The sequence below is a fragment of the Cucumis melo genome, chromosome 7, assembly GCF_025177605.1.
Source record: "Cucumis melo cultivar AY chromosome 7, USDA_Cmelo_AY_1.0, whole genome shotgun sequence".
Classification (NCBI taxonomy): domain Eukaryota; kingdom Viridiplantae; phylum Streptophyta; class Magnoliopsida; order Cucurbitales; family Cucurbitaceae; genus Cucumis; species Cucumis melo.
This window is the reverse complement of record NC_066863.1, coordinates 26,221,257-26,245,787: the sequence shown is the minus strand read 5'-3', so window position 1 is coordinate 26,245,787 and position 24,531 is coordinate 26,221,257. Positions and strand designations below refer to the sequence as shown.

At 32.1% G+C, this 24,531-nt stretch overlaps 3 protein-coding genes across 9 annotated transcripts; all 3 read left to right on the top strand.

Moving 5' to 3' along the window:
- Positions 1-30: 30 nt before the first annotated feature.
- Positions 31-24,184, top strand: LOC127150184 (uncharacterized). 6 transcript variants are annotated; one of them, XR_007822223.1, is made up of 2 exons: positions 31-340; positions 667-934. XR_007822223.1 is itself a non-coding variant. In XM_051087241.1 (2 exons), exons 1-2 carry the CDS (start codon positions 76-78, stop codon positions 10,958-10,960), a joined length of 300 nt encoding a protein of 99 aa, XP_050943198.1. In that variant the 5' UTR covers positions 38-75; the 3' UTR covers positions 10,961-10,991. The 6 variants fall into 6 exon arrangements, 5 of the variants coding, with proteins under 5 accessions (XP_050943198.1, XP_050943200.1, XP_050943199.1 ...); XM_051087241.1 differs by lacking the exon at positions 667-934 and adding an exon at positions 10,926-10,991 and having other exon boundaries at positions 38-340; XM_051087243.1 differs by lacking the exon at positions 667-934 and adding an exon at positions 5,760-6,034 and having other exon boundaries at positions 38-340.
- Positions 2,373-3,672, top strand: LOC127150176 (egg cell-secreted protein 1.2-like). 2 transcript variants are annotated; one of them, XR_007822218.1, is made up of 2 exons: positions 2,373-2,625; positions 3,160-3,672. XR_007822218.1 is itself a non-coding variant. In XM_051087228.1 (2 exons), the coding sequence occupies exons 1-2, from the start codon at positions 2,673-2,675 to the stop codon at positions 3,450-3,452; spliced, it is 363 nt and encodes a 120-aa protein (XP_050943185.1). In that variant the 5' UTR covers positions 2,404-2,672; the 3' UTR covers positions 3,453-3,672. The 2 variants fall into 2 exon arrangements, 1 of the variants encoding a protein (XP_050943185.1); XM_051087228.1 differs by having other exon boundaries at positions 2,404-2,742.
- LOC127150182 (egg cell-secreted protein 1.2-like) lies at positions 17,041-18,220 on the top strand. The gene is made up of 2 exons (XM_051087235.1): positions 17,041-17,292; positions 17,710-18,220. Exons 1-2 carry the CDS (start codon positions 17,223-17,225, stop codon positions 18,000-18,002), a joined length of 363 nt encoding a protein of 120 aa, XP_050943192.1. The 5' UTR covers positions 17,041-17,222; the 3' UTR covers positions 18,003-18,220.
- Positions 24,185-24,531: the final 347 nt, after the last annotated feature.

The following is a 24,531-nucleotide window of genomic DNA, read 5'->3' as shown; positions in this document are numbered from 1 at the left end:
TGTTCTCTCGCTTTCCAGCTCATACGATCAACCCATAAGGAAAAAAATAGGCTTACTAAAAGCTAAAACTAAAAAATGGCAAAAACCAGTACGGTAGTTTTCTTTATATGCATTGTTGTTGTGGTGGGATCACTGCAATTCTCTAGGGCAGACATGACTGCTGACAGGGACACTGAGATTGAGATGAGATCTAAGTTGTTGCAGAGCGAAATATCCAGCGTAATGCCTCAATTCAAATCATGTGTGGAAACCTGTGAGAAAGCATGCATCGCAAAAGACGGTGCCAACACATCGTGTCATTCTACATGTGATAAAGATTGCATGAAAAAGGAAGTTGTTGGTATCGTCTTGAATCTTTGAAGATATGTTTTTTTTTTAATCAAGACGATAAATAGTTTTTTTGTGTGCGGTCAATTTTAGTTGCGAGGCAAACTTCACTTTTGTTATGGAAATTAGTGAGTTTTAGTAAGGTAAGGTCGGTAGGTGTTCCATACTTTAATATAGTTTTGACGCTAGAATTTGAAGGGATATGACACAATTGAAATTTTAGAATGAAAACTCATGTCAAAATTTAACGAAAATTTAGTTGTTTATTTCTCCCAACTTATTGATCGTTTTCTTTTTATTTGTGTGTTAACTTCGATTTTTTATTCGTCTGTTTTGCAGATAAAATCAGCGACAAACTAGGCATTCGTAATTGACCATGAAATTAAAGTTGGGACGTGGAAAATGGTCAGATCAAGTATAAATTATTTGGATAATTAATATTTCAGATAGGAAAATCCAATTAAATTCCTTGACCCTGTCTTTCGTTTTTGTCATCCAATTGGTTGCTTCTTTATACAAAGGTTTTATGTTATGTATCGTTGTGGTCTTTTTCATCATTATTTTCAACAACGGATCAATAAAAGTCATCTAACTTTGTGTTTGTTCACATATTTATTTATGTCTTACATTTAATTATTTTTAATCCTAATGTGTAGAAGAAATTTTGCGACAATATCACATTATTATTCAAGTTGTGAGTTTATTTTGTCACATATGTTTGTTCCATCTTTGTCTGCAGTGTTTGATATATCATTAAAGAGATCAAGTTTTATGGTCATTAATATGTTTTATTGTTTTTATTAATTACAATTTTGAGATAAGTTTATTTTTAATTGGAATTTGATACTGTAAAGTGAAAAAAACAATGTTTGTCGAGATGATAGAAAAATTGTGTTTGGATGGAAAAAAATAAAGAGAAAACTGGGAGATGGGTCGAGAAAATTAGGAAATTGGTGAAGAATATATCAAGGGAGAAATTTCCATTTTTAACTCTGAATATTTATGTGTTTTTGTTTAATTTTTTAATTTCATATTTTTGTTTTTAAATTTCCATTCTATTCTAATCATGATTGTTTTCATTCTTCCTCATTTTTATTTCAATAATATAAATATTCTTAGCTTGTATTTGTTTTCTACAAAATAATATTATATTTATAAATTTTCTTCGATTAGTGGAATGGAATAACCTTATACTTATATATAATTTTGTTCACTTAGGTATTGTATTATTTAGAATTTAGGACACATGCATATATCAAATGATTATTATAGACAATTTATATAAAACACAGTATGATTGGAAAAATTAGATTAGGGTATGGGGCTGGACGAATAACTAAATAAACCATCAAAATAAATAAACCAATTGTTGACACGGAGATTCTAGCAACAACTATACGCAAAGGACATTTCTTGTACCTCTGAACGTGTCTTTTTTTTTCTTTATCCTCAACAACCTACTCCCAAGGATTGGCACCGCATATAACAAATAATTTCTTTCGGAATTTGAATTCTTATTTTTTGTTCCTTTTTTTATAAAGTTTCTTATTCTCATTTTTTTAAAACAAAAATGTGTAAGGAAAAACTTACTATTTTCTTTTGCCACTTTCCTTTTATTTAATTATTCTTTTCTTAAAAAAAACATTTGAACCATTTTCTTCTCATTAGAAAATAGAGAGAAATAAAGAAACATAAGTAAAATGTTTGTGCTATTGATCGTGATTATCATCATTATTATTTTTTAAATCTCTAACTCTTAACCCTTCTTTTCTTTTCTCTAAAATAGAGAGAGAAAGAACGAGGGATAGAGAAAATCTTATCGTTGTTGTTGTGGTTGTCGTCGTTGTTTTCTTTACTAAGTTATCTTCTCGAGTCCTATAAACTCCACTAATTGTTTGAGAAAAACTTACAATTCAAAAAATTGGATGAACAAAAAAAAAATTTGCACAAATTACTTTGTTTTGTAAAGATATAATAATATAAGCATGTAAAATCTTATTCCTATCACGTTAATCCAAAATCATTAATTAAAAGTCATTTTTCCTCCTTTACCCTTTTCTAAAAAGTCAAATTTCTAAGATTCTTTCAATTCCCCAAAAATCTCAACTCTTCCCCGTAAATGACTGTTCTTCTTCTTATTCTTCTTCTACTGAACAACTGCCGCTCTCAGCCATAACCATGGAAGAGAAAGACAGAGACCACCGTCGCCGTGACTCTCCATCTCCAGAAACGGCCGTCTGGAACAACCCCATTTCCTCGAAATCCTTCCCTTCCCCAACCACCCTCCTCGTCTCAAAGGTACGCTTCTTCTACTATTTCCAACGGCATGTCGTTTTGGGTCTCAGATGTTTTGGATCGGCTCGCTATTCTCAGCGGCAAGGCCATGCCCTTCCTCTATTCTTGGTCCTGTAAAAGGTAAATAAAATAAAATAAATAAACACAGGGGTTCTCTGTTCTTTTTCTTCTTTAGTTTTTCTGTTTGGTGGAAGGGGATGATGTGAACTGCTGAAGATGAATTTCTCTTATTTTTTTTTTTTCAATTTCTTGCCTAACATATCTCTCCCCATCACGCATATGGGAAGTTAGTGGAAGAATACTCACGAGGGATGTTATTTCGTCCATGTCCACGTCCATTTCTTTCTTTCAATCTTTGCAAAATTACTACTCTTCCCTCTCTTTTGTTTGGTAAATATATATAGAATCTAAACCAAATACTCCCCTATATAAACCCCCAATGACACAATACATAGACATAAGCTTTAATTGTTTCCTTCTCGAATTTCTTTCCCACCATGACTCTTCTTACAAAATTCTGTGTTCTTTTTCTTTTAGCAATGGTTTTCTCATCCACGGTAGAAGCAAGCCGAGGTGATGCGGAAGTGAGCCCTGCAGCACGAATTAAGTTGGATGGTGCCTTCGATTGTTTGAGATCTCTGCCTCAACTGGGTAAATGTATCGATGATATTCGAGCTATATTTCGAAATCGGCATAAATGGAAAATAAGTTTGAACTGCTGCCATGCAATTAAGAATACAGAACATGAGTGTTGGCCAGAATATCTGAATCTGATGGGCTTCACAGCAAAAGAAATTGGGATTATTGATGAGAATTGCAAGATCAACTAAGCTTTGGAAACCAAGTTAATCTATTTAAATAAAATAATGTGTGGGTTTTCATGTTGTTATATGTTGAATTTCCTGAGTGTTTGTGATGAAGATGACTGAGATGCTTCATTGAATTTTATTTTCTGTCAAAGTTATATCATATTAATGCCCTCGATAATTAATTAGGGGGTTTAAGCTATGCTACTTTTAATATAATTGACTCATGTACTCTCTCTTAACATTCTCTTCTTTCTTTCTTTTCTCTTTTTTTCTTTTCTTTTTCTTTTCTTTTATACAGCATAAATATTATACTGCTAAATATTCTATATATATATATATATATATATATATATATATATATATATATATATATATATATATATATATATATATATATATATATCAAATGGTTATTATAGACAATTTAAATAAAACACAATATGATTGGAAAAAAATTAGATTAGGATGGGGCTGGAGGTTTTATAAAATAAATAAATAAATAAAACAACAATAATTTTCCCCCTATGATCTCTAACAAAAATAATTGGCTTTCTTTTTCTCCCCTCCGAAGTCACTGCCTTCAAGAATTAATAACTTTATGAAATAATAATTAAAAAAAATGTATCATTATCGAAGACATCTCTTCAATAATATATTAGGATCAAAAGCTAAGAGGGGAATACAAGAAGATGGGTTATTGCAAGACATAGGACGACCAGAGGTCTGCCTGTATTTTAGATTGATTTTCATATTTTTGTTTTAAAAGTAATTCATTGAGAGATGATCTATACCAAAAATAGTTAATCAAATATTATAATCATCTCTTTCTTGCTTTTGTTTTATGCTAATTCTTGGTATTAAGATTTATTATTTGACGTATGTTGTTTAATTAGGTTTCAAATTTAAAGATACATACCCGAAATCGGGGTTTCTCTCTCTCCTTTTTAACGAAAGCCCCCTCTCCCCTTGCAATTTATAATTATGAATAAATACCCTATAACTCTCATACTTTGGCTTCTCTCTCATTTTCTTCCTACTAGGATATTGCATTATTATTCTTTGCCATCACTTGGTTGCAACCATAATCATTATCTCACTCAAATAAACTCATTCTTATAAACCTAGAGACTAAAAAAGTACACTTTCAAAATTCAGTAACCAAACATACATATTTTTCAGAACTTGAGATCAAAATGATCATTTTCCCTAAATAAAATCTAATAAAAGGAAGGAATCAATTTGAGACATCCAAGAGTAAATGCATATCAAATTAAATTAGTAAATAAAAAATAATTCAAAATATGAAAATGATGTTAAGAAGGTGAAAAGTAAATATTTATAAGTAAATTAATTTTCCATCACTTATTAACCACATTATGGAAAAGGCAAAAGGAATGTTTTCATCACTTATTTGTTCTTGAAATCATAAAATTAATATCAAGAACTTTGAGTTATATGTTTTAATTTTGTTTTCTACATATTCTCCTTTGAGACATCATTTTTAGTCAACACAACCATTTTATTTGCAATCAAGACCCATTCTTCCCAAACTTGTATTTAGAGGACAAACAAATATTCACCACTTGTTACAAATATGTATAGAGAGAGAAAACCCTAGTTTTCGCTCAATGATCTAAATTTAACAACTAAAATTGCTATAAAATGGTGTTCTCTCGCTTTCCTCATACGATCAACCCATAAGGAAAAAAATAGGCTTACTAAAAGCTAAAACTAAAAAATGGCAAAAACTAGTACGGTTGTTTTCTTTATGTGCATTGTTGTTGTGGTGGGATCACTGCAATTCTCTAGGGCAGACATGACAGCTGAAAGGGACACTGAGATTGAGATGAGATCTAAGTTGTTGCAGAGCGAAATATCCAACGTAATGCCTCAATTCAAATCATGTGTAGAAACCTGCGCGAAAGCATGCATTGCAAAAGACAGTGCCAACACATCGTGTCATTCTACATGTGATAAAGATTGCATGAAAAAGGAAGTTGTTGGTATTGTCTTGAATCTTTGGAGAAATGTTTTTTTTTTAACCAAGACGATAAATAATTTTTTTTGTGTGCGGTCAATTTTAGTTGCGAGGCAAACTTCACTTTTATTATGGAAATTAGTGAGTTTTGTAAGGTAAGGTCGGTACGTGTTCCATACTTTAATATAGTTTTGCTGCTCGAATTTGAAGGGATATGAGATAATTGAAAATTTAGAATGAGAACTCCTGTCAAAATTTAAGGAAAATTTAGTTGTTTAATTCTCCCAACTTATTGATCTTTTTCTTTTTGTGTGTGTATTAACTTGATTTTTTATTCGTCTGTTTTGCAGATAAAATCAGCGACAAACTAGGCATTCGTAATTGACCATGAAATTAAAGTTAGGACGTGGAAAATGGTCGGATCAAGTATAAATTATCTGGATAATTAACATTTCAGAGAGGAAAATCTAAATTCCTTGACCCTCGTCTCTTTCATTTTTGTCATCCAATTGGTTGCTTCTTTATATAAAGGTTTTATGTTATGTATCGGACCGGTCTTCTTTCATCATTATTTTCAACAACGAGATCAATAAAATTCATCTAATTTTTGTGTTTGTTCACATAATTATTTATGTCTTGCATTTAATTATTTTTAATCCTAGTGTGTAGAAGAAATTTTGCTACAATATCACATTATTTTTAATCCTAATGTGTAGAAGAAATTTTGCGACAATATCACATTATTATTCAAGTTGTGAGTTTCTTTTGTCACATATGTTTGTTCCATATTATTAAAGAGATCAAGTTTTATGGTCATTAATATGTTTTTTTTGTTTTATTAATTACAATTTTGAGATAAGTTTATTTTTAATTGGAATTTCATACCACTACAACAAATGTGACTTTTAATAGCATCTAACCATAACTTTTTAATATTTAGGCTATAAAAATAAAAGGAAAAAAAAGGCGGAAGATGAAATATCGGTAGCGCGAAAAAGCCCCTCCTTATTTTTAGGTTTTTCGCGTTACCTTTCTCAACCCCAAATCCCTTTTTTTCATTGCTTTCAAATTTCCCCAATCTCCCTTTTCTCGCAGATCCTTCCTAATTCGATTTCCCTATTTCAATTTTTTATTTTAGAAAATTTGTACAGAAGAACGCGTGGAGAGGAAGACGATACAACTTCATCTCTCTCTAAGCTTTCTACTGCTTTTTTCGTTAAGTTGAAAGCTCCAAATGGATCAGATTATAAACAAAGTTGGTTATTATTGGTTCAACCAGAAGGCCAGTAAGGAGATCTACTCCATCGGCGATGAATCCCACTTCACTCTCTCTTCATTTCCCCCCTGTTTCTTTTCCTTTATTAATTGTTGTATGATTTCGTTTGCGTTTTCCTTTGTTGTTTTAATTCGTTGTTTTTTTTTTTAATGTTACAATAAGATGTTGACTTCTCCAGCTTTTGATATTAATTTGATTCCCTTAATTAACATCTAGAACTTTAATTTTATAATGATTCGTTGTACTGATTTTGTTCTTGTTTGTATTTTGGAGAAGAAATTTTGTTCAATAATCTAGGGTTGACAAATTGAACTCCATAGTTTTGACACTTTCTAACTGGATTGTCGTGTTGATGAGTCTACTTAGTCGGATTTCCATCTTGGCTGGCTGAGCGAGCGCACCAACTTTCTCAATTCTGTTCGGACATTTGCTATGTGTCATTAAGCGTCTAGGTTAGCTCAAGAACCCCATTTATTGGAAGGAAAATTGTGTCTTACTAGTTATTTGGAAAGCAAAAAATTCATTATGATGGTGAGTTGATGATCTCATTTTTAGCTAAGGTCGGTACGTGTTCCATACTTTAATATAGTTTTGCTGCTAGAATTTGAAGGGATATGAGATAATTGAAATTTTAGAATGAGAACTCATGTCAAAATTTAAGGAAAATTTAGTTGTTTAATTCTCCCAACTTATTGATCTTTTTCTTTTTGTGTGTGTATTAACTTGATTTTTTATTTGTTTGTTTTGCATATAAAATCAGCGACAAACTAGGCATTCGTAATTGACCATGAAATTAAAGTTAGGACGTGGAAAATGGTCGGATCAAGTATAAATTATCTGGATAATTAACATTTCAGAGAGGAAAATCTAAATTCCTTGACCCTCTCTTTCATTTTTGTCATCCAATTGGTTGCTTCTTTATATAAAGGTTTTATGTTATGTATCGGACCGGTCTTCTTTCATCATTATTTTCAACAACGAGATCAATAAAATTCATCTAATTTTTGTGTTTGTTCACATAATTATTTATGTCTTACATTTAATTATTTTTAATCCTAATGTGTAGAAGAAATTTTGCTACAATATCACATTATTTTTAATCCTAATGTGTAGAAGAAATTTTGCGACAATATCACATTATTATTCAAGTTGTGAGTTTCTTTCTTTTTTGGACAAGTGCAAAACTTTCTTGACACCATACATATCATATCATAATGCATTGCATATCTCATTTTGTTGCAGATGGATTCCTTGAATATTGAAGTTTTTGGTTGAAATATTATAGTAGTGCAACATGCTTTCCATTATCCATAATTTCTCTTGAAACGCACTCCTTCATGAAACATTGAGGAAGATTAAGCATAGTTTGGCAAAATAAATGCTTTCTTTTGGGTACTGGTTCCGGGCTTCTAAAAAATAAAGATCATTGGACTATTTGAGGGTGATAACAATGACCATCATTTGAATTCGGGATTTCTTGAGCATAAAGTACTTTCTTTTCTCAGCATTTGCTGCTGTTGGTTTTGCAGGACCTTTTCTGCTGTAGGTATGGATCCTACTATCATGGTTGTTGGCCTGAATGTTGCAATTCTAGCTGCTATCAAGGCTGCTGGACATGAATCGAATGATATTTATCTTTTTGAGATAAAAGAAGTAACCTTATGTTTTCATCACTAGTAAGGCTTAAAGTTCGAACCTATTCAGTACATGTTGGCTTACTCTAATGCACAACCTTTAACCTACAAGGCATTTGCATCCCAATTTGTGTATTGCTGTAATAAGTTGGGGCTACATCCAGAAAAGATTAATGTCAATGGAGGAGCAATCACCATTGTACATCCACTGGGTGCAACAGGTATGTTTCAAACACAAATAGTTTTTATGAACCAACACTTCAAATATAAGATCCTGATGAGTTAGAAAATATGTTTCTCTTTTAGTATATTTTTCTGAGTTTTTGGAGTATGTTAGTAATGAATCAATGTGTATGCAACATTTGCATTTTTTCTCTTTATTTTTTTTTTAGCTTACTTGGTTGTTTAGAGAATAAAAAAGATATTGACTTTTTTTTTTTTTTTGCATTTTCTTGCGATTTTTTAACATTCAATAGGGAAAGGAAGAAGAGAAGGGGAAGATAAACATAAGTTGAGTTTTCTGAAACATATAAAGATTAAGATCGTTAGAGGGAATTAATAACTAGACAGGAAGTTGTGTGACTTTTGATGAGTTCTTGCGTAATCTTGGCAATTGTGGTGGATTTTTGAAGCTTTACGAATCTAATGATCGACCAAACTTACCGAAAGCCGCCCTGATCGAATTTATTCAGTGCGGTTCTTCTCTTCTTCAGTTTATCGATTTTGTTGTGATGTATTGAGTTTTCTAAAACAGGGTAGTTTTTTGTTTAGGTTTGTTCTCAAAGGATTTTTTTTCCTTTATAAACAAAATTGTAATGCAGAGAAGATAACATATATTATTCAATGAGATATTATATGTATAGTTCTATGGTAATTCGAAGATAACATTTATTGTTCAATGAGATATTATATGTATAGTTCTATGGTAATTCTTCTTTTAATAATGTGATTATGAAATGTTAATGAGGCCAAATGGTTTTAATACATACCTACCTTTAATATTGTTATTAGTAGCTCTACAAAAACCGCTATTAAAAGTCAATGATTTTTGCAACGACAACATTCATAAAATACTACAAAAAATTGTTTATAGCTAGCATTTTTTCGATGTTATTAAAAACACTATTGAAACATTTTATAGCGATTTTTCAACGTAATAAAAAATGCTATCAAGATGTTTCGATTCTTACGTTATAAAAAACATTTATAACATCGTATTTGTGCTATCGCTGGGGACATATTATAGCGTTTTGCATAGCGATAAAAAAACGCTATGAAAAGTCATGGACTTTTAATAACATCGGCTACGACAGCATTTCGAAAACGCTATCGAAAATCAACAATAACGTTTTTTTGATTCTATCGTAACTGATATTTCTTGTAGTGTACTATGAAGTGAAAAAAACAATGTTCGTCGAGATGATAGAATAATTGTCTTTGGATGGAAAAAAAATAAAGAGAAAATTGGGAGATGGGTCGAGAAAATTAGGAAATTGGTGAAGGATATATGAAGGGAGAAATTTCCATCCTTAACTCTAATATTTATGTGTTTTTGTTTAATTTTTTAATTTCAATTTTCCATCACTTATTAACCACATTATGGAAAAGGCACAGGGACTTCTTTTAAATATATAGGAGTTCATAAAAGGAATGTTTTCATCACTTATTTGTTCTTGAAATCATAAAATTAATATTGACAACTTTCCCTTTGAGTTACACACGCTAAGCTGTATATGTTTTCATTTTCTACATATTCTCCTTCGAGACATCATTTTTAGTCAACACACCCATTTTATTTGCAATCATGGCCCATTCTTCCCAAACTTGTATTTAGAGGACAAACAAATACTCAACAATTGTTACAAATATGTATAGAGAGAGAAACCCGTACTTTTCGCTCAATGATCGAAATTTAAAAACTGAAATTGCTATAAAATGGTGTTCTCTCGCTTTCCTCATACGATCAAGCAATAAGGAAAAAAAATAGGCTTACTAAAAGCTAAAACTAAAAAATGGCAAAAAACCAGTACGGTTGTTTTCTTTATGTGCATTATTGTTGTGGTGGGATCACTGCAATTCTCTAAGGCAGACATGACTGCTGACAGGGACACTGAGATTTAGATTAGATCTAAGATGTTGCAGAGCGAAATATCCAGCGTAATGCCTAAATTCAAATCATGTGTAGAAGCCTGCGAGAAAGCATGCATCGGAAAAGACAGTGCCAAGACATCGTGTCATTCTACACATGTGATAAAGATTGCATGAAAAAGGAAGTTGTTGGTATTGTCTTGAATCTTTGGAGAAATGTTTTTTTTTTTAACCAAGACGATAAATAATTTTTTTGTGTGCGGTCAATTTTAGTTGCGAGGCAAACTTCACTTTTATTATGGAAATTAGTGAGTTTTAGTAAGGTAAGGTCGGTACGTGTTCCATACTTTAATATAGTTTTGATGCTAGAATTTGAAGGGATATGAGGCAATTGAAAATTTAGAATGAGAACTCATGTCAAAATTTAAGGAAAATTTAGTTGTTTATTTCTCCCAACTTATTGATCTTTTTCTTTTTGTGCGTGTATTAACTTGATTTTTTATTCGTCTGTTTTGCAGATAAAATCAGCGACAAACTAGGCATTCGTAATTGACCATGAAATTAAAGTTGGGACGTGGAAAATAGTCGGATCAAGTATAAATTATTTGGATAATTAACATTTAAGAGTGGAAAATCTAAATTCCTTGACCCTCTCTTTCATTTTTGTCATCCAATTGGTTGCTTCCTGATACAAAGGTTTTATGTTATGTATCGTTGCGGTCTTCTTTCATCATTATTTTCAACAATGAGATCGATAAAATTCATCTAATTTTTGTGGTTTTTCACATAATTATTTATGTCTTACATTTAATTATTTTTAATCTTAATGTGTAGAAGAAATTTTGCGACATTATCACATTATTTTTAATTCTTAATGTGTAGAAGAAATTTTGCGACAATATCACATTATTATTCAAGTTGTGAGTTTCTTTTGTCACATATGTTTGTTCCATCTTTGTCTGCAGTGTTTGATATATTGTTAAAGAGATCAAGTTTTATGGTCATTAATATGTTTTATTGTTTTTATTAATTACAATTTTGAGATAAGTTTATTTTTAATTGGAATTTCAACTGTAAAGTGAAAAATACAATGTTTGTCGATATGATAGAAAAATTGTCTTTGGATGGAAAAAAAAAAAATAAAGGGAAAATTGGGAGATGGGTCGAGAAAATTAGGAAATTAGTGAAGAATATATCAAGGAAGAAATTTCCATTTTTAACTCTGAATGTTTATGTGTTGTTGTTTAATTTTTTAATTTCATATTTCTGTTTTTAAATTTCCATTCCATTCTATTCTAATCATGATTGTTTTCATTCTTCCTCTATTTTTATTTCAATAATATAAATATTCTTAGCTTGTATTTGTTTTCTACAAAATAATTTATATTTCTAAATTTTCTTCAATTAGTGGAATGGAATAACCTTATACTTATATATAATTTTGTTCACTTAGGTATTGTATTATTTAGAATTTAGGACACATGCATATATCAAATGATTATTATAGACAATTTATATAAAACACAGTATGATTGGAAAAATTAGATTATGGTATGGGCTGGACGAATAACTAAATAAACCATCAAAATAAATAAACCAATTGGTGACACGGAGATTCTAGCAACAACTGTACGCAAAGGACATTTCTTGTACCTCTGAACGTGTCTTAGAGTATTGTTTCTTAGAGAGTAGTATTTGTTGTAAATTGATGGAGTAATAGTAATAACGGCTAAGATTTTTATATTTTAAAGAGTAAAAATTTAATAATAATATAAAATTTTATAATAATTGTTATTTTTAATCTTTTATAAAAAGGAAAAATAAAAACCATTAATGAGTATATCTATCATTTTAAAAAAAATCAATTTATTTTATACAAAATATTTTAATACCATAATTATTCTTTTCTTGAAAAAAATATTTTAACCATTTTTTTCTCATTAGAAAATATAGAGAAATAAAGAAACATAAGTAAAATGTTTGTTTTATTGATCGTGATTATCATTAATAATATTTTTTTAAATCTCAACTCTTAACCCTTCATTTCTTTTCTCTAAAATATAAAGAGAAAGAACGAGGGATAGAGAAAATCTTATCGTTGTTGTTGTGATAACTAATATTTTAGATAGGAAAATCTAATTAAATTCCTTGACCCTCTCTTTCATTTTTGTCATCCAATTGGTTGCTTCTTTATACAAAGGTTTTATGTTATGTATCGTTGCCGTCTTCTTTCATCATTATTTTCAACAACGAGATCAATAAAATTCATCTAATTTTTGTGTTTGTTCACATAATTATTTATGTCTTACATTTAATTATTTTTAATCCTAATGTGTAGAAGAAATTTTGCGACAATGTCACATTATTATTCAAGTTGTGAGTTTATTTTGTCACATATGTTTGTTCAATCTTTGTCTGCAGTGTTTGATATATTATTATTTGAAGCATGTTGTTTAGTTAGGTTTCAAATTTAAAGATACATACTCGAAATCGGGGTTTCTCGCTCTCCTTTTTAACGAAATCCCCCTCTCCCTTGCAATTTATAATTATGAGTAAATACCCTATAACTCTCATACTTTGGCTTCTCTCTCATTTTCTTCCTACTGGCTACTGCATTATTATTCTTTGCCATCACTTGGTTGCAACCATAATCATTATCTCACTCAACCCCGCGTTTGTCATTAACATCCTTCATAATGAATTCTGGTTAATTACCTAAAACAAAACAGTAACTTGATTGTATTTTATTTCGGTCAAATTTAAATTATATTAATGCCCTCAATACTAAGATGGTTTTGAGCTATGTTTATGATTATATTTGTCATGGCCGTTTAAATTCTAGAATTGACTCATGCGCTCTCTATTCACACCTTCATTCATTCATTCTTTTCTTTACTTTACTTTTTTACAGCATAAGACTATTTCAAAATACTTAGTATAATTTTATTGTTTGGTAAGGCTAATTAACCACATTATGGAAAAGACTCGGGGACTTCTTTTAAATATATATGAGTTCATAAAAGGAATGTTTCCATCACTTATTTCTTCTTCAAATCATAAAATTAATATCGAGAACTTCATAGTTGTGAGTTACACACGCTAAGCTATTGATGTTTTCATTTTCTATATATTCTCCTTTGATATATCATTTTTAGTCAACACAACCATTTTATTTTGATAAATTTATGCTTTTAGTCCAAAAGTTTAAAAAATGTACATTTTTTATTCTTAAGTTTATAAAAATAGACCAATTTGGTCCCTAGATTTTCAAAATGTATATCTTTTCCATCTGATCTTAAAAATAAGTTTAAAAGGTCAAAGAAGTACTTTTTTTTAAAAAAAAAATTATATGATATATAAAATTAGAAAAAAATAGTTTTAGAGATGATATGATTTTTAGAAATAATTTATTTAATTGAAAATGTTATATAATTAATTAAAATAAAATTATATAGTTATTTGAGGGACCTTTTAAACATATTTTAAAAAACATGGGATCGAAAAGGTACATTTTGAAAACTCGGGATCAAATAAACTCATTCTTATAAACCTAGAGACTAAAAAAGTACACTTTCAAAATTCAGTAACCAAACACACATATTTTTCAGAACTTGAGATCAAAATGATCATTTTCCTTAAACAAAATCTAATAAAAGGAAGGAATCAATTTGAGGCATCCAAGAGTAAATGAACATCAAATTAAATTAGTAAATAATAAAAATAAAATTCAAAAAATGAAAATGATGTTAAGAAGGTGAAAAGTAAATATTTATAAGTAAATTAATTTTCCATCACTTATTAATCACATTATGGAAAAGGCACAAGGACTTCTTTTAACTATATAGGCGTTCATAAAAGGAATGTTTTCATCACTTATTTATTCTTGAAATCATAAAATTAACATCGAGAACTTTGAGTTACACACGCTAAGCTGTATATGTTTTCATTTTCTACATATTCTCCTTTGAGACATAATTTTTAGTCAACCCAACCATTTTATTTGCAATCAAGGCCCATTCTTCCCAAACTTGTGTTTAAAGGACAAACAAATATTCACCACTTGTTACAAATATGTATAGAGAGAGAAAACCCTAGTTTTCGCTCAATGATCTAAATTTAACAACTAAATTTGCTATAAAATGGTGTTCTCTCGCTTTCCAGCTCATACGATCAACCCATAAGGAAAAAAATAGGCTTACTAAAAGCTAAAACTAAAAAATGGCAAAAACCAGTACGGTAGTTTTCTTTATGTGCATTGTTGTTGTGGTGGGATCACTGCAATTCTCTAGGGCAGACATGACTGCTGACAGGGACACTGAGATTGAGATGAGATCTAAGTTGTTGCAGAGCGAAATATCCAGCGTAATGCCTCAATTCAAATCATGTGTGGAAACCTGTGAGAAAGCATGCATCGCAAAAGACGGTGCCAACACATCGTGTCATTCTACATGTGATAAAGATTGCATGAAAAAGGAAGTTGTTGGTATCGTCTTGAATCTTTGAAGATATGTTTTTTTTTTAATCAAGACGATAAATAGTTTTTTTGTGTGCGGTCAATTTTAGTTGCGAGGCAAACTTCACTTTTGTTATGGAAATTAGTGAGTTTTAGTAAGGTAAGGTCGGTAGGTGTTCCATACTTTAATATAGTTTTGACGCTAGAATTTGAAGGGATATGACACAATTGAAATTTTAGAATGAAAACTCATGTCAAAATTTAACGAAAATTTAGTTGTTTATTTCTCCCAACTTATTGATCGTTTTCTTTTTATTTGTGTGTTAACTTCGATTTTTTATTCGTCTGTTTTGCAGATAAAATCAGCGACAAACTAGGCATTCGTAATTGACCATGAAATTAAAGTTGGGACGTGGAAAATGGTCAGATCAAGTATAAATTATTTGGATAATTAATATTTCAGATAGGAAAATCCAATTAAATTCCTTGACCCTGTCTTTCGTTTTTGTCATCCAATTGGTTGCTTCTTTATACAAAGGTTTTATGTTATGTATCGTTGTGGTCTTTTTCATCATTATTTTCAACAACGGATCAATAAAAGTCATCTAACTTTGTGTTTGTTCACATATTTATTTATGTCTTACATTTAATTATTTTTAATCCTAATGTGTAGAAGAAATTTTGCGACAATATCACATTATTATTCAAGTTGTGAGTTTATTTTGTCACATATGTTTGTTCCATCTTTGTCTGCAGTGTTTGATATATCATTAAAGAGATCAAGTTTTATGGTCATTAATATGTTTTATTGTTTTTATTAATTACAATTTTGAGATAAGTTTATTTTTAATTGGAATTTGATACTGTAAAGTGAAAAAAACAATGTTTGTCGAGATGATAGAAAAATTGTGTTTGGATGGAAAAAAATAAAGAGAAAACTGGGAGATGGGTCGAGAAAATTAGGAAATTGGTGAAGAATATATCAAGGGAGAAATTTCCATTTTTAACTCTGAATATTTATGTGTTTTTGTTTAATTTTTTAATTTCATATTTTTGTTTTTAAATTTCCATTCTATTCTAATCATGATTGTTTTCATTCTTCCTCATTTTTATTTCAATAATATAAATATTCTTAGCTTGTATTTGTTTTCTACAAAATAATATTATATTTATAAATTTTCTTCGATTAGTGGAATGGAATAACCTTATACTTATATATAATTTTGTTCACTTAGGTATTGTATTATTTAGAATTTAGGACACATGCATATATCAAATGATTATTATAGACAATTTATATAAAACACAGTATGATTGGAAAAATTAGATTAGGGTATGGGGCTGGACGAATAACTAAATAAACCATCAAAATAAATAAACCAATTGTTGACACGGAGATTCTAGCAACAACTATACGCAAAGGACATTTCTTGTACCTCTGAACGTGTCTTTTTTTTTCTTTATCCTCAACAACCTACTCCCAAGGATTGGCACCGCATATAACAAATAATTTCTTTCGGAATTTGAATTCTTATTTTTTGTTCCTTTTTTTATAAAGTTTCTTATTCTCATTTTTTTAAAACAAAAATGTGTAAGGAAAAACTTACTATTTTCTTTTGCCACTTTCCTTTTATTTAATTATTCTTTTCTTAAAAAAAACATTTGAACCATTTTCTTCTCATTAGAAAATAGAGAGAAATAAAGAAACATAAGTAAAATGTTTGTGCTATTGATCGTGATTATCATCATTATTATTTTTTAAATCTCTAACTCTTAACCCTTCTTTTCTTTTCTCTAAAATAGAGAGAGAAAGAACGAGGGATAGAGAAAATCTTATCGTTGTTGTTGTGGTTGTCGTCGTTGTTTTCTTTACTAAGTTATCTTCTCGAGTCCTATAAACTCCACTAATTGTTTGAGAAAAACTTACAATTCAAAAAATTGGATGAACAAAAAAAAAATTTGCACAAATTACTTTGTTTTGTAAAGATATAATAATATAAGCATGTAAAATCTTATTCCTATCACGTTAATCCAAAATCATTAATTAAAAGTCATTTTTCCTCCTTTACCCTTTTCTAAAAAGTCAAATTTCTAAGATTCTTTCAATTCCCCAAAAATCTCAACTCTTCCCCGTAAATGACTGTTCTTCTTCTTATTCTTCTTCTACTGAACAACTGCCGCTCTCAGCCATAACCATGGAAGAGAAAGACAGAGACCACCATCGCCGTGACTCTCCATCTCCAGAAACGGCCGTCTGGAACAACCCCATTTCCTCGAAATCCTTCCCTTCCCCAACCACCCTCCTCGTCTCAAAGGTACGCTTCTTCTACTATTTCCAACGGCATGTCGTTTTGGGTCTCAGATGTTTTGGATCGGCTCGCTATTCTCAGCGGCAAGGCCATGCCCTTCCTCTATTCTTGGTCCTGTAAAAGGTAAATAAAATAAAATAAATAAACACAGGGGTTCTCTGTTCTTTTTCTTCTTTAGTTTTTCTGTTTGGTGGAAGGGGATGATGTGAACTGCTGAAGATGAATTTCTCTTATTTTTTTTTTTTCAATTTCTTGCCTAACATATCTCTCCCCATCACGCATATGGGAAGTTAGTGGAAGAATACTCACGAGGGATGTTATTTCGTCCATGTCCACGTCCATTTCTTTCTTTCAATCTTTGCAAAATTACTACTCTTCCCTCTCTTTTGTTTGGTAAATATATATAGAATCTAAACCAAATACTCCCCTATATAAACCCCCAATGACACAATACATAGACATAAGCTTTAATTGTTTCCTTCTCGAATTTCTTTCCCACCATGACTCTTCTTACAAAATTCTGTGTTCTTTTTCTTTTAGCAATGGTTTTCTCATCCACGGTAGAAGCAAGCCGAGGTGATGCGGAAGTGAGCCCTGCAGCACGAATTAAGTTGGATGGTGCCTTCGATTGTTTGAGATCTCTGCCTCAACTGGGTAAATGTATCGATGATATTCGAGCTATATTTCGAAATCGGCATAAATGGAAAATAAGTTTGAACTGCTGCCATGCAATTAAGAATACAGAACATGAGTGTTGGCCAGAATATCTGAATCTGATGGGCTTCACAGCAAAAGAAATTGGGATTATTGATGAGAATTGCAAGATCAACTAAGCTTTGGAAACCAAGTTAATCTATTTAAATAAAATAATGTGTGGGTTTTCATGTTGTTATATGTTGAATTTCCTGAGTGTTTGTGATGAAGATGACTGAGATGCTTCATTGAATTTTATTTTCTGTCAAAGTTATATCATATTAATGCCCTCGATAATTAATTAGGGGGTTTAAGCTATGCTACTTTTAATATAATTGACTCATGTACTCTCTCTTAACATTCTCTTCTTTCTTTCTTTTCTCTTTTTTTCTTTTCTTTTTTTTTTCTTTTATACAGCATAAATATTATACTGCTAAATATTCTATATATATATATATATATATATATATATATATATATATATATATATATATATATATATCAAATGGTTATTATAGACAATTTAAATAAAACACAATATGATTGGAAAAAAATTAGATTAGGATGGGGCTGGAGGTTTTATAAAATAAATAAATAAATAAAACAACAATAATTTTCCCCCTATGATCTCTAACAAAAATAATTGGCTTTCTTTTTCTCCCCTCCGAAGTCACTGCCTTCAAGAATTAATAACTTTATGAAATAATAATTAAAAAAAATGTATCATTATCGAAGACATCTCTTCAATAATATATTAGGATCAAAAGCTAAGAGGGGAATACAAGAAGATGGGTTATTGCAAGACATAGGACGACCAGAGGTCTGCCTGTATTTTAGATTGATTTTCATATTTTTGTTTTAAAAGTAATTCATTGAGAGATGATCTATACCAAAAATAGTTAATCAAATATTATAATCATCTCTTTCTTGCTTTTGTTTTATGCTAATTCTTGGTATTAAGATTTATTATTTGACGTATGTTGTTTAATTAGGTTTCAAATTTAAAGATACATACCCGAAATCGGGGTTTCTCTCTCTCCTTTTTAACGAAAGCCCCCTCTCCCCTTGCAATTTATAATTATGAATAAATACCCTATAACTCTCATACTTTGGCTTCTCTCTCATTTTCTTCCTACTAGGATATTGCATTATTATTCTTTGCCATCACTTGGTTGCAACCATAATCATTATCTCACTCAAATAAACTCATTCTTATAAACCTAGAGACTAAAAAAGTACACTTTCAAAATTCAGTAACCAAACATACATATTTTTCAGAACTTGAGATCAAAATGATCATTTTCCCTAAATAAAATCTAATAAAAGGAAGGAATCAATTTGAGACATCCAAGAGTAAATGCATATCAAATTAAATTAGTAAATAAAAAATAATTCAAAATATGAAAATGATGTTAAGAAGGTGAAAAGTAAATATTTATAAGTAAATTAATTTTCCATCACTTATTAACCACATTATGGAAAAGGCAAAAGGAATGTTTTCATCACTTATTTGTTCTTGAAATCATAAAATTAATATCAAGAACTTTGAGTTATATGTTTTAATTTTGTTTTCTACATATTCTCCTTTGAGACATCATTTTTAGTCAACACAACCATTTTATTTGCAATCAAGACCCATTCTTCCCAAACTTGTATTTAGAGGACAAACAAATATTCACCACTTGTTACAAATATGTATAGAGAGAGAAAACCCTAGTTTTCGCTCAATGATCTAAATTTAACAACTAAAATTGCTATAAAATGGTGTTCTCTCGCTTTCCTCATACGATCAACCCATAAGGAAAAAAATAGGCTTACTAAAAGCTAAAACTAAAAAATGGAAAAAACTAGTACGGTTGTTTTCTTTATGTGCATTGTTGTTGTGGTGGGATCACTGCAATTCTCTAGGGCAGACATGACAGCTGAAAGGGACACTGAGATTGAGATGAGATCTAAGTTGTTGCAGAGCGAAATATCCAACGTAATGCCTCAATTCAAATCATGTGTAGAAACCTGCGCGAAAGCATGCATTGCAAAAGACAGTGCCAACACATCGTGTCATTCTACATGTGATAAAGATTGCATGAAAAAGGAAGTTGTTGGTATTGTCTTGAATCTTTGGAGAAATGTTTTTTTTTAACCAAGACGATAAATAATTTTTTTTGTGTGCGGTCAATTTTAGTTGCGAGGCAAACTTCACTTTTATTATGGAAATTAGTGAGTTTTGTAAGGTAAGGTCGGTACGTGTTCCATACTTTAATATAGTTTTGCTGCTAGAATTTGAAGGGATATGAGATAATTGAAAATTTAGAATGAGAACTCATGTCAAAATTTAAGGAAAATTTAGTTGTTTAATTCTCCCAACTTATTGATCTTTTTCTTTTTATGTGTGTATTAACTTGATTTTTTATTTGTCTGTTTTGCAGATAAAATCAGCGACAAACTAGGCATTCGTAATTGACCATGAAATTAAAGTTAGGACGTGGAAAATGGTCGGATCAAGTATAAATTATCTGGATAATTAACATTTCAGAGAGGAAAATCTAAATTCCTTGACCCTCGTCTCTTTCATTTTTGTCATCCAATTGGTTGCTTCTTTATATAAAGGTTTTATGTTATGTATCGGACCGGTCTTCTTTCATCATTATTTTCAACAACGAGATCAATAAAATTCATCTAATTTTTGTGTTTGTTCACATAATTATTTATGTCTTACATTTAATTATTTTTAATCCTAGTGTGTAGAAGAAATTTTGCTACAATATCACATTATTTTTAATCCTAATGTGTAGAAGAAATTTTGCGACAATATCACATTATTATTCAAGTTGTGAGTTTCTTTTGTCACATATGTTTGGTCCATATTATTAAAGAGATCAAGTTTTATGGTCATTAATATGTTTTTTTTTTTATTAATTACAATTTTGAGATAAGTTTATTTTTAGTTGGAATTTCATACCACTACAACAAATGTGACTTTTAATAGCATCTAACCATAACTTTTTAATATTTAGGCTATAAAAATAAAAGGAAAAAAAAGGCGGAAGATGAAATATCGGTAGCGCGAAAAAGCCCCTCCTTATTTTTAGGTTTTTCGCGTTACCTTTCTCAACCCCAAATCCCTTTTTTTCATTGGTTTCAAATTTCCCCAATCTCCCTTTTCTCGCAGATCCTTCCTAATTCGATTTCCCTATTTCAATTTTTTATTTTAGAAAATTTGTACAGAAGAACGCGTGGAGAGGAAGACGATACAACTTCATCTCTCTCTAAGCTTTCTACTGCTTTTTTCGTTAAGTTGAAAGCTCCAAATGGATCAGATTATAAACAAAGTTGATTATTATTGGTTCAACCAGAAGGCCAGTAAGGAGATCTACTCCATCGGCGATGAATCCCACTTCACTCTCTCTTCATTTCCCCCCTGTTTCTTTTCCTTTATTAATTGTTGTATGATTTCGTTTGCGTTTTCCTTTGTTGTTTTAATTCGTTGTTTTTTTTTTAATGTTACAATTAGATGTTGACTTCTCCAGCTTTTGATATTAATTTGATTCCCTTAATTAACATCTAGAACTTTAATTTTATAATGATTCGTTGTACTGATTTTGTTCTTGTTTGTATTTTGGAGAAGAAATTTTGTTCAATAATCTAGGGTTGACAAATTGAACTCCATAGTTTTGACACTTTCTAACTGGATTGTCGTGTTGATGAGTCTACTTAGTCGGATTTCCATCTTGGCTGGCTGAGCGAGCGCACCAACTTTCTCAATTCTGTTCGGACATTTGCTATGTGTCATTAAGCGTCTAGGTTAGCTCAAGAACCCCATTTATTGGAAGGAAAATTGTGTCTTACTAGTTATTTGGAAAGCAAAAAATTCATTATGATGGTGAGTTGATGATCTCATTTTTAGCTAAGGTCGGTACGTGTTCCATACTTTAATATAGTTTTGCTGCTAGAATTTGAAGGGATATGAGATAATTGAAAATTTAGAATGAGAATGTAACGCTCCGAAAATTTAAGGTAAAATTTTTCTCGTTTTATGTAAAGTGCAAGTGATATAATAATAATATAACATTAATTATATTATTATTATTAATATTTATTTTATTTGTTATAATATTAATATTATAATTATTATTATTAATTAATATTATAGAAATATAATAAATTGTTATTTATTTAATATTAATATTATTAATATATTATTATTATTACTTTATTATTATTATTATTATTTATATTTAAAATATACATTATTATATAATTTAAATTATTAATGTTATATAATTATTAAGAATTATATATATATATATAATAAACTTTTTTTTAAAAGAAAACCAAACCCTAAAAACGCGCGGCTACCCCTCAATCCATTTTCGTTTCTCTCCCCCGCGCCGCCGCTCCTCCTCCTCCTTCTTCTTCTTCCGACATCGCCGCCGCCGTCGTTTTCCTTTTCTCTTTTCCCTTCCGTTCGCGCACATCTCCATCTCCGTCTCCGTGGTGGTCGTTCGCCTCCGTCTACACCGTCAACTCTCCAGCTTCATTGTCCGACCGCCGCGGCCCCTATTTTCGGATCTCCCCTCGGCTTCAGATCGTCCCAACTTCTGCCGTCAAGCCGTCGTCCGCTGTCGGGTAAAAACGGAACCGGTCGACGGACTCTACCCAGCCGCGGCACGCCCCCATCGAACGCCGCCGTCGCCGGAAGAGAGAAATAAAACCGTGGCTGCCGTTTTCGTCCAACCCGACCCGGTTCCAAGCTGACCCGACCCGAACCCGTTTCCAGTCCGAGCCGTACCCGAGCCGCCATCCTTGTCCGAGCCGAGCCCTAAGCCGAGCGAGCCGCGAGCCGAGCCGCGAGCCGAACCAAGCCGAGCCGCGAGCCGAGTGAGCCGAGCCGCGAGCCGAGCCGCGAGCCGAACCAAGCCGAGCCGCGAGCCGAGTGAGCCGAGCCGCCAGCCGAACCAAGCCGAGCCGCGAGCCGAGTGAGCCGAGCCGCGAGCCGAACCAAGCCGAGCCGTGAGCCGAGTAAGCCGAGCCGCCAGCCGAACCAAGTCGAGCCGCGAGCCGAGTGAGCCGAGCCGCGAGCCGAACCAAGCCGAGCCGAGCCGAGCCGAGCCGAGCCGAGCCGAGCCGAGCTGAGCCGAGTGAGCCGAGCCACCTAAGCCTTCCTTCCTCCACTTCGGTTCACGGTGAGTCTTCGGTAAGGGTTGTTTTGATGAATTCCCTAAAGTTACCTCGTCCGATTCGAGTTTGAATGTTGGATTAAGATGTGGCCTTACTTTTCTCCCTTGAAGGTAGTACAGAGTTGACGCTTAAGTTCTCGGGTTCCGCGGCAGACCTGATTGGAGATAGCTTCCTTTCCTTGGGTAGATCTGTCGAGCGTGGATTTCGATCGAGGAGCATAACCGAGTTTCAGGTAAGGGTTTTCCTACTACTGGACCCCGAGTCCAGGCTGAAAACGTAGTAATTCACAGGGAATTACACGTTAGTGACTGTACTGAATAACTGTATGCGTGTTGGCTGTTAAATACTGATATTATATGCTGTCTGATGTGAATATACTGTGACTGATAATTGTGGATTGAGATTTTATGTTGATGGACCTTGAAGTTATGGTTCAGTATGTAGTAAACACCGGTTTGGATATGGTTCATGGAATTTGGACGGGGATGGACCGTGAGTCCGGTTTTGGTTGGTTAGTCGATTGGACCTAGGGTCTTCCCTATTGGTGTGTGAATCGGAAATGCATATAACAACTGAGGGTGTAGATGTTTAAACTTATACTATCTGACCGATAAAGCCTATGGCGGGACTGTGATATGAATGCCGTTGGGATGTGATTGATGTAGACAGTTTAGTTTGGACTGAGGGGTAACGGTTAGCTTCATCTATGGGGTAGTGTGCCTTACGGATATGTGCATCCTTCGGGAGCACTAGACTGATATGTGCATCCTTCGGGAGCACAAGACTGATATGTGCATCCTTCGGGAGCACTAGACTGATATGTGCGTCCTTCGGGAGCACTAGACTGATATGTGCGTCCTTCGGGAGCACTAGACTGATATGTGCATCCTTCGGGGGCACTAGACTGATATGTGCATCCTTCGGGAGCACTAGACTGATATGTGCATCCTTCGGGAGCACTAGACTGACATGTAGGGTACCCCCGAATAGGAAGTTAACTGTTGTCCCCTAACGGGCCCAGTAGTGGGTCCCTTACTGGGTATGTTTATACTCACCCTTTCTCTTCTTTAACTTTTCAGGTAGGGGTACAGCGAGGGGCAGACCGACGAGAGGCAGGAAGGATGCGTGAAGGCCATATGGACGCGTCCGGTTTTCTTTTCGCTTCCGCTATGTATTTTGTCAGAATAATTTGACTGTGATTTTGGACTGGTGACTTGGCATTTTATTTTGTGGTTTTTCTTGAATTATTTAAAATAGGGCCCGAAACTGTCTTTTGTAAGGTTTATACTGTTTTAATGAATCGTATCTGGTCCGTTTTAAAATTTTATGTTGAATGGTCGAGTGTTGGTATTTGGTAGTGACCTCAGCTTAGTCCGGAAAAGTTGGGTCGTTACAGTTGGTATCAGAGCCTAAGTTTTAGGTTCTGTAGACTGACTTATAATGTGAGTCTGTGTTTTGTGTCCTTATGGCTGAAACGATCCTTGCCGCTCG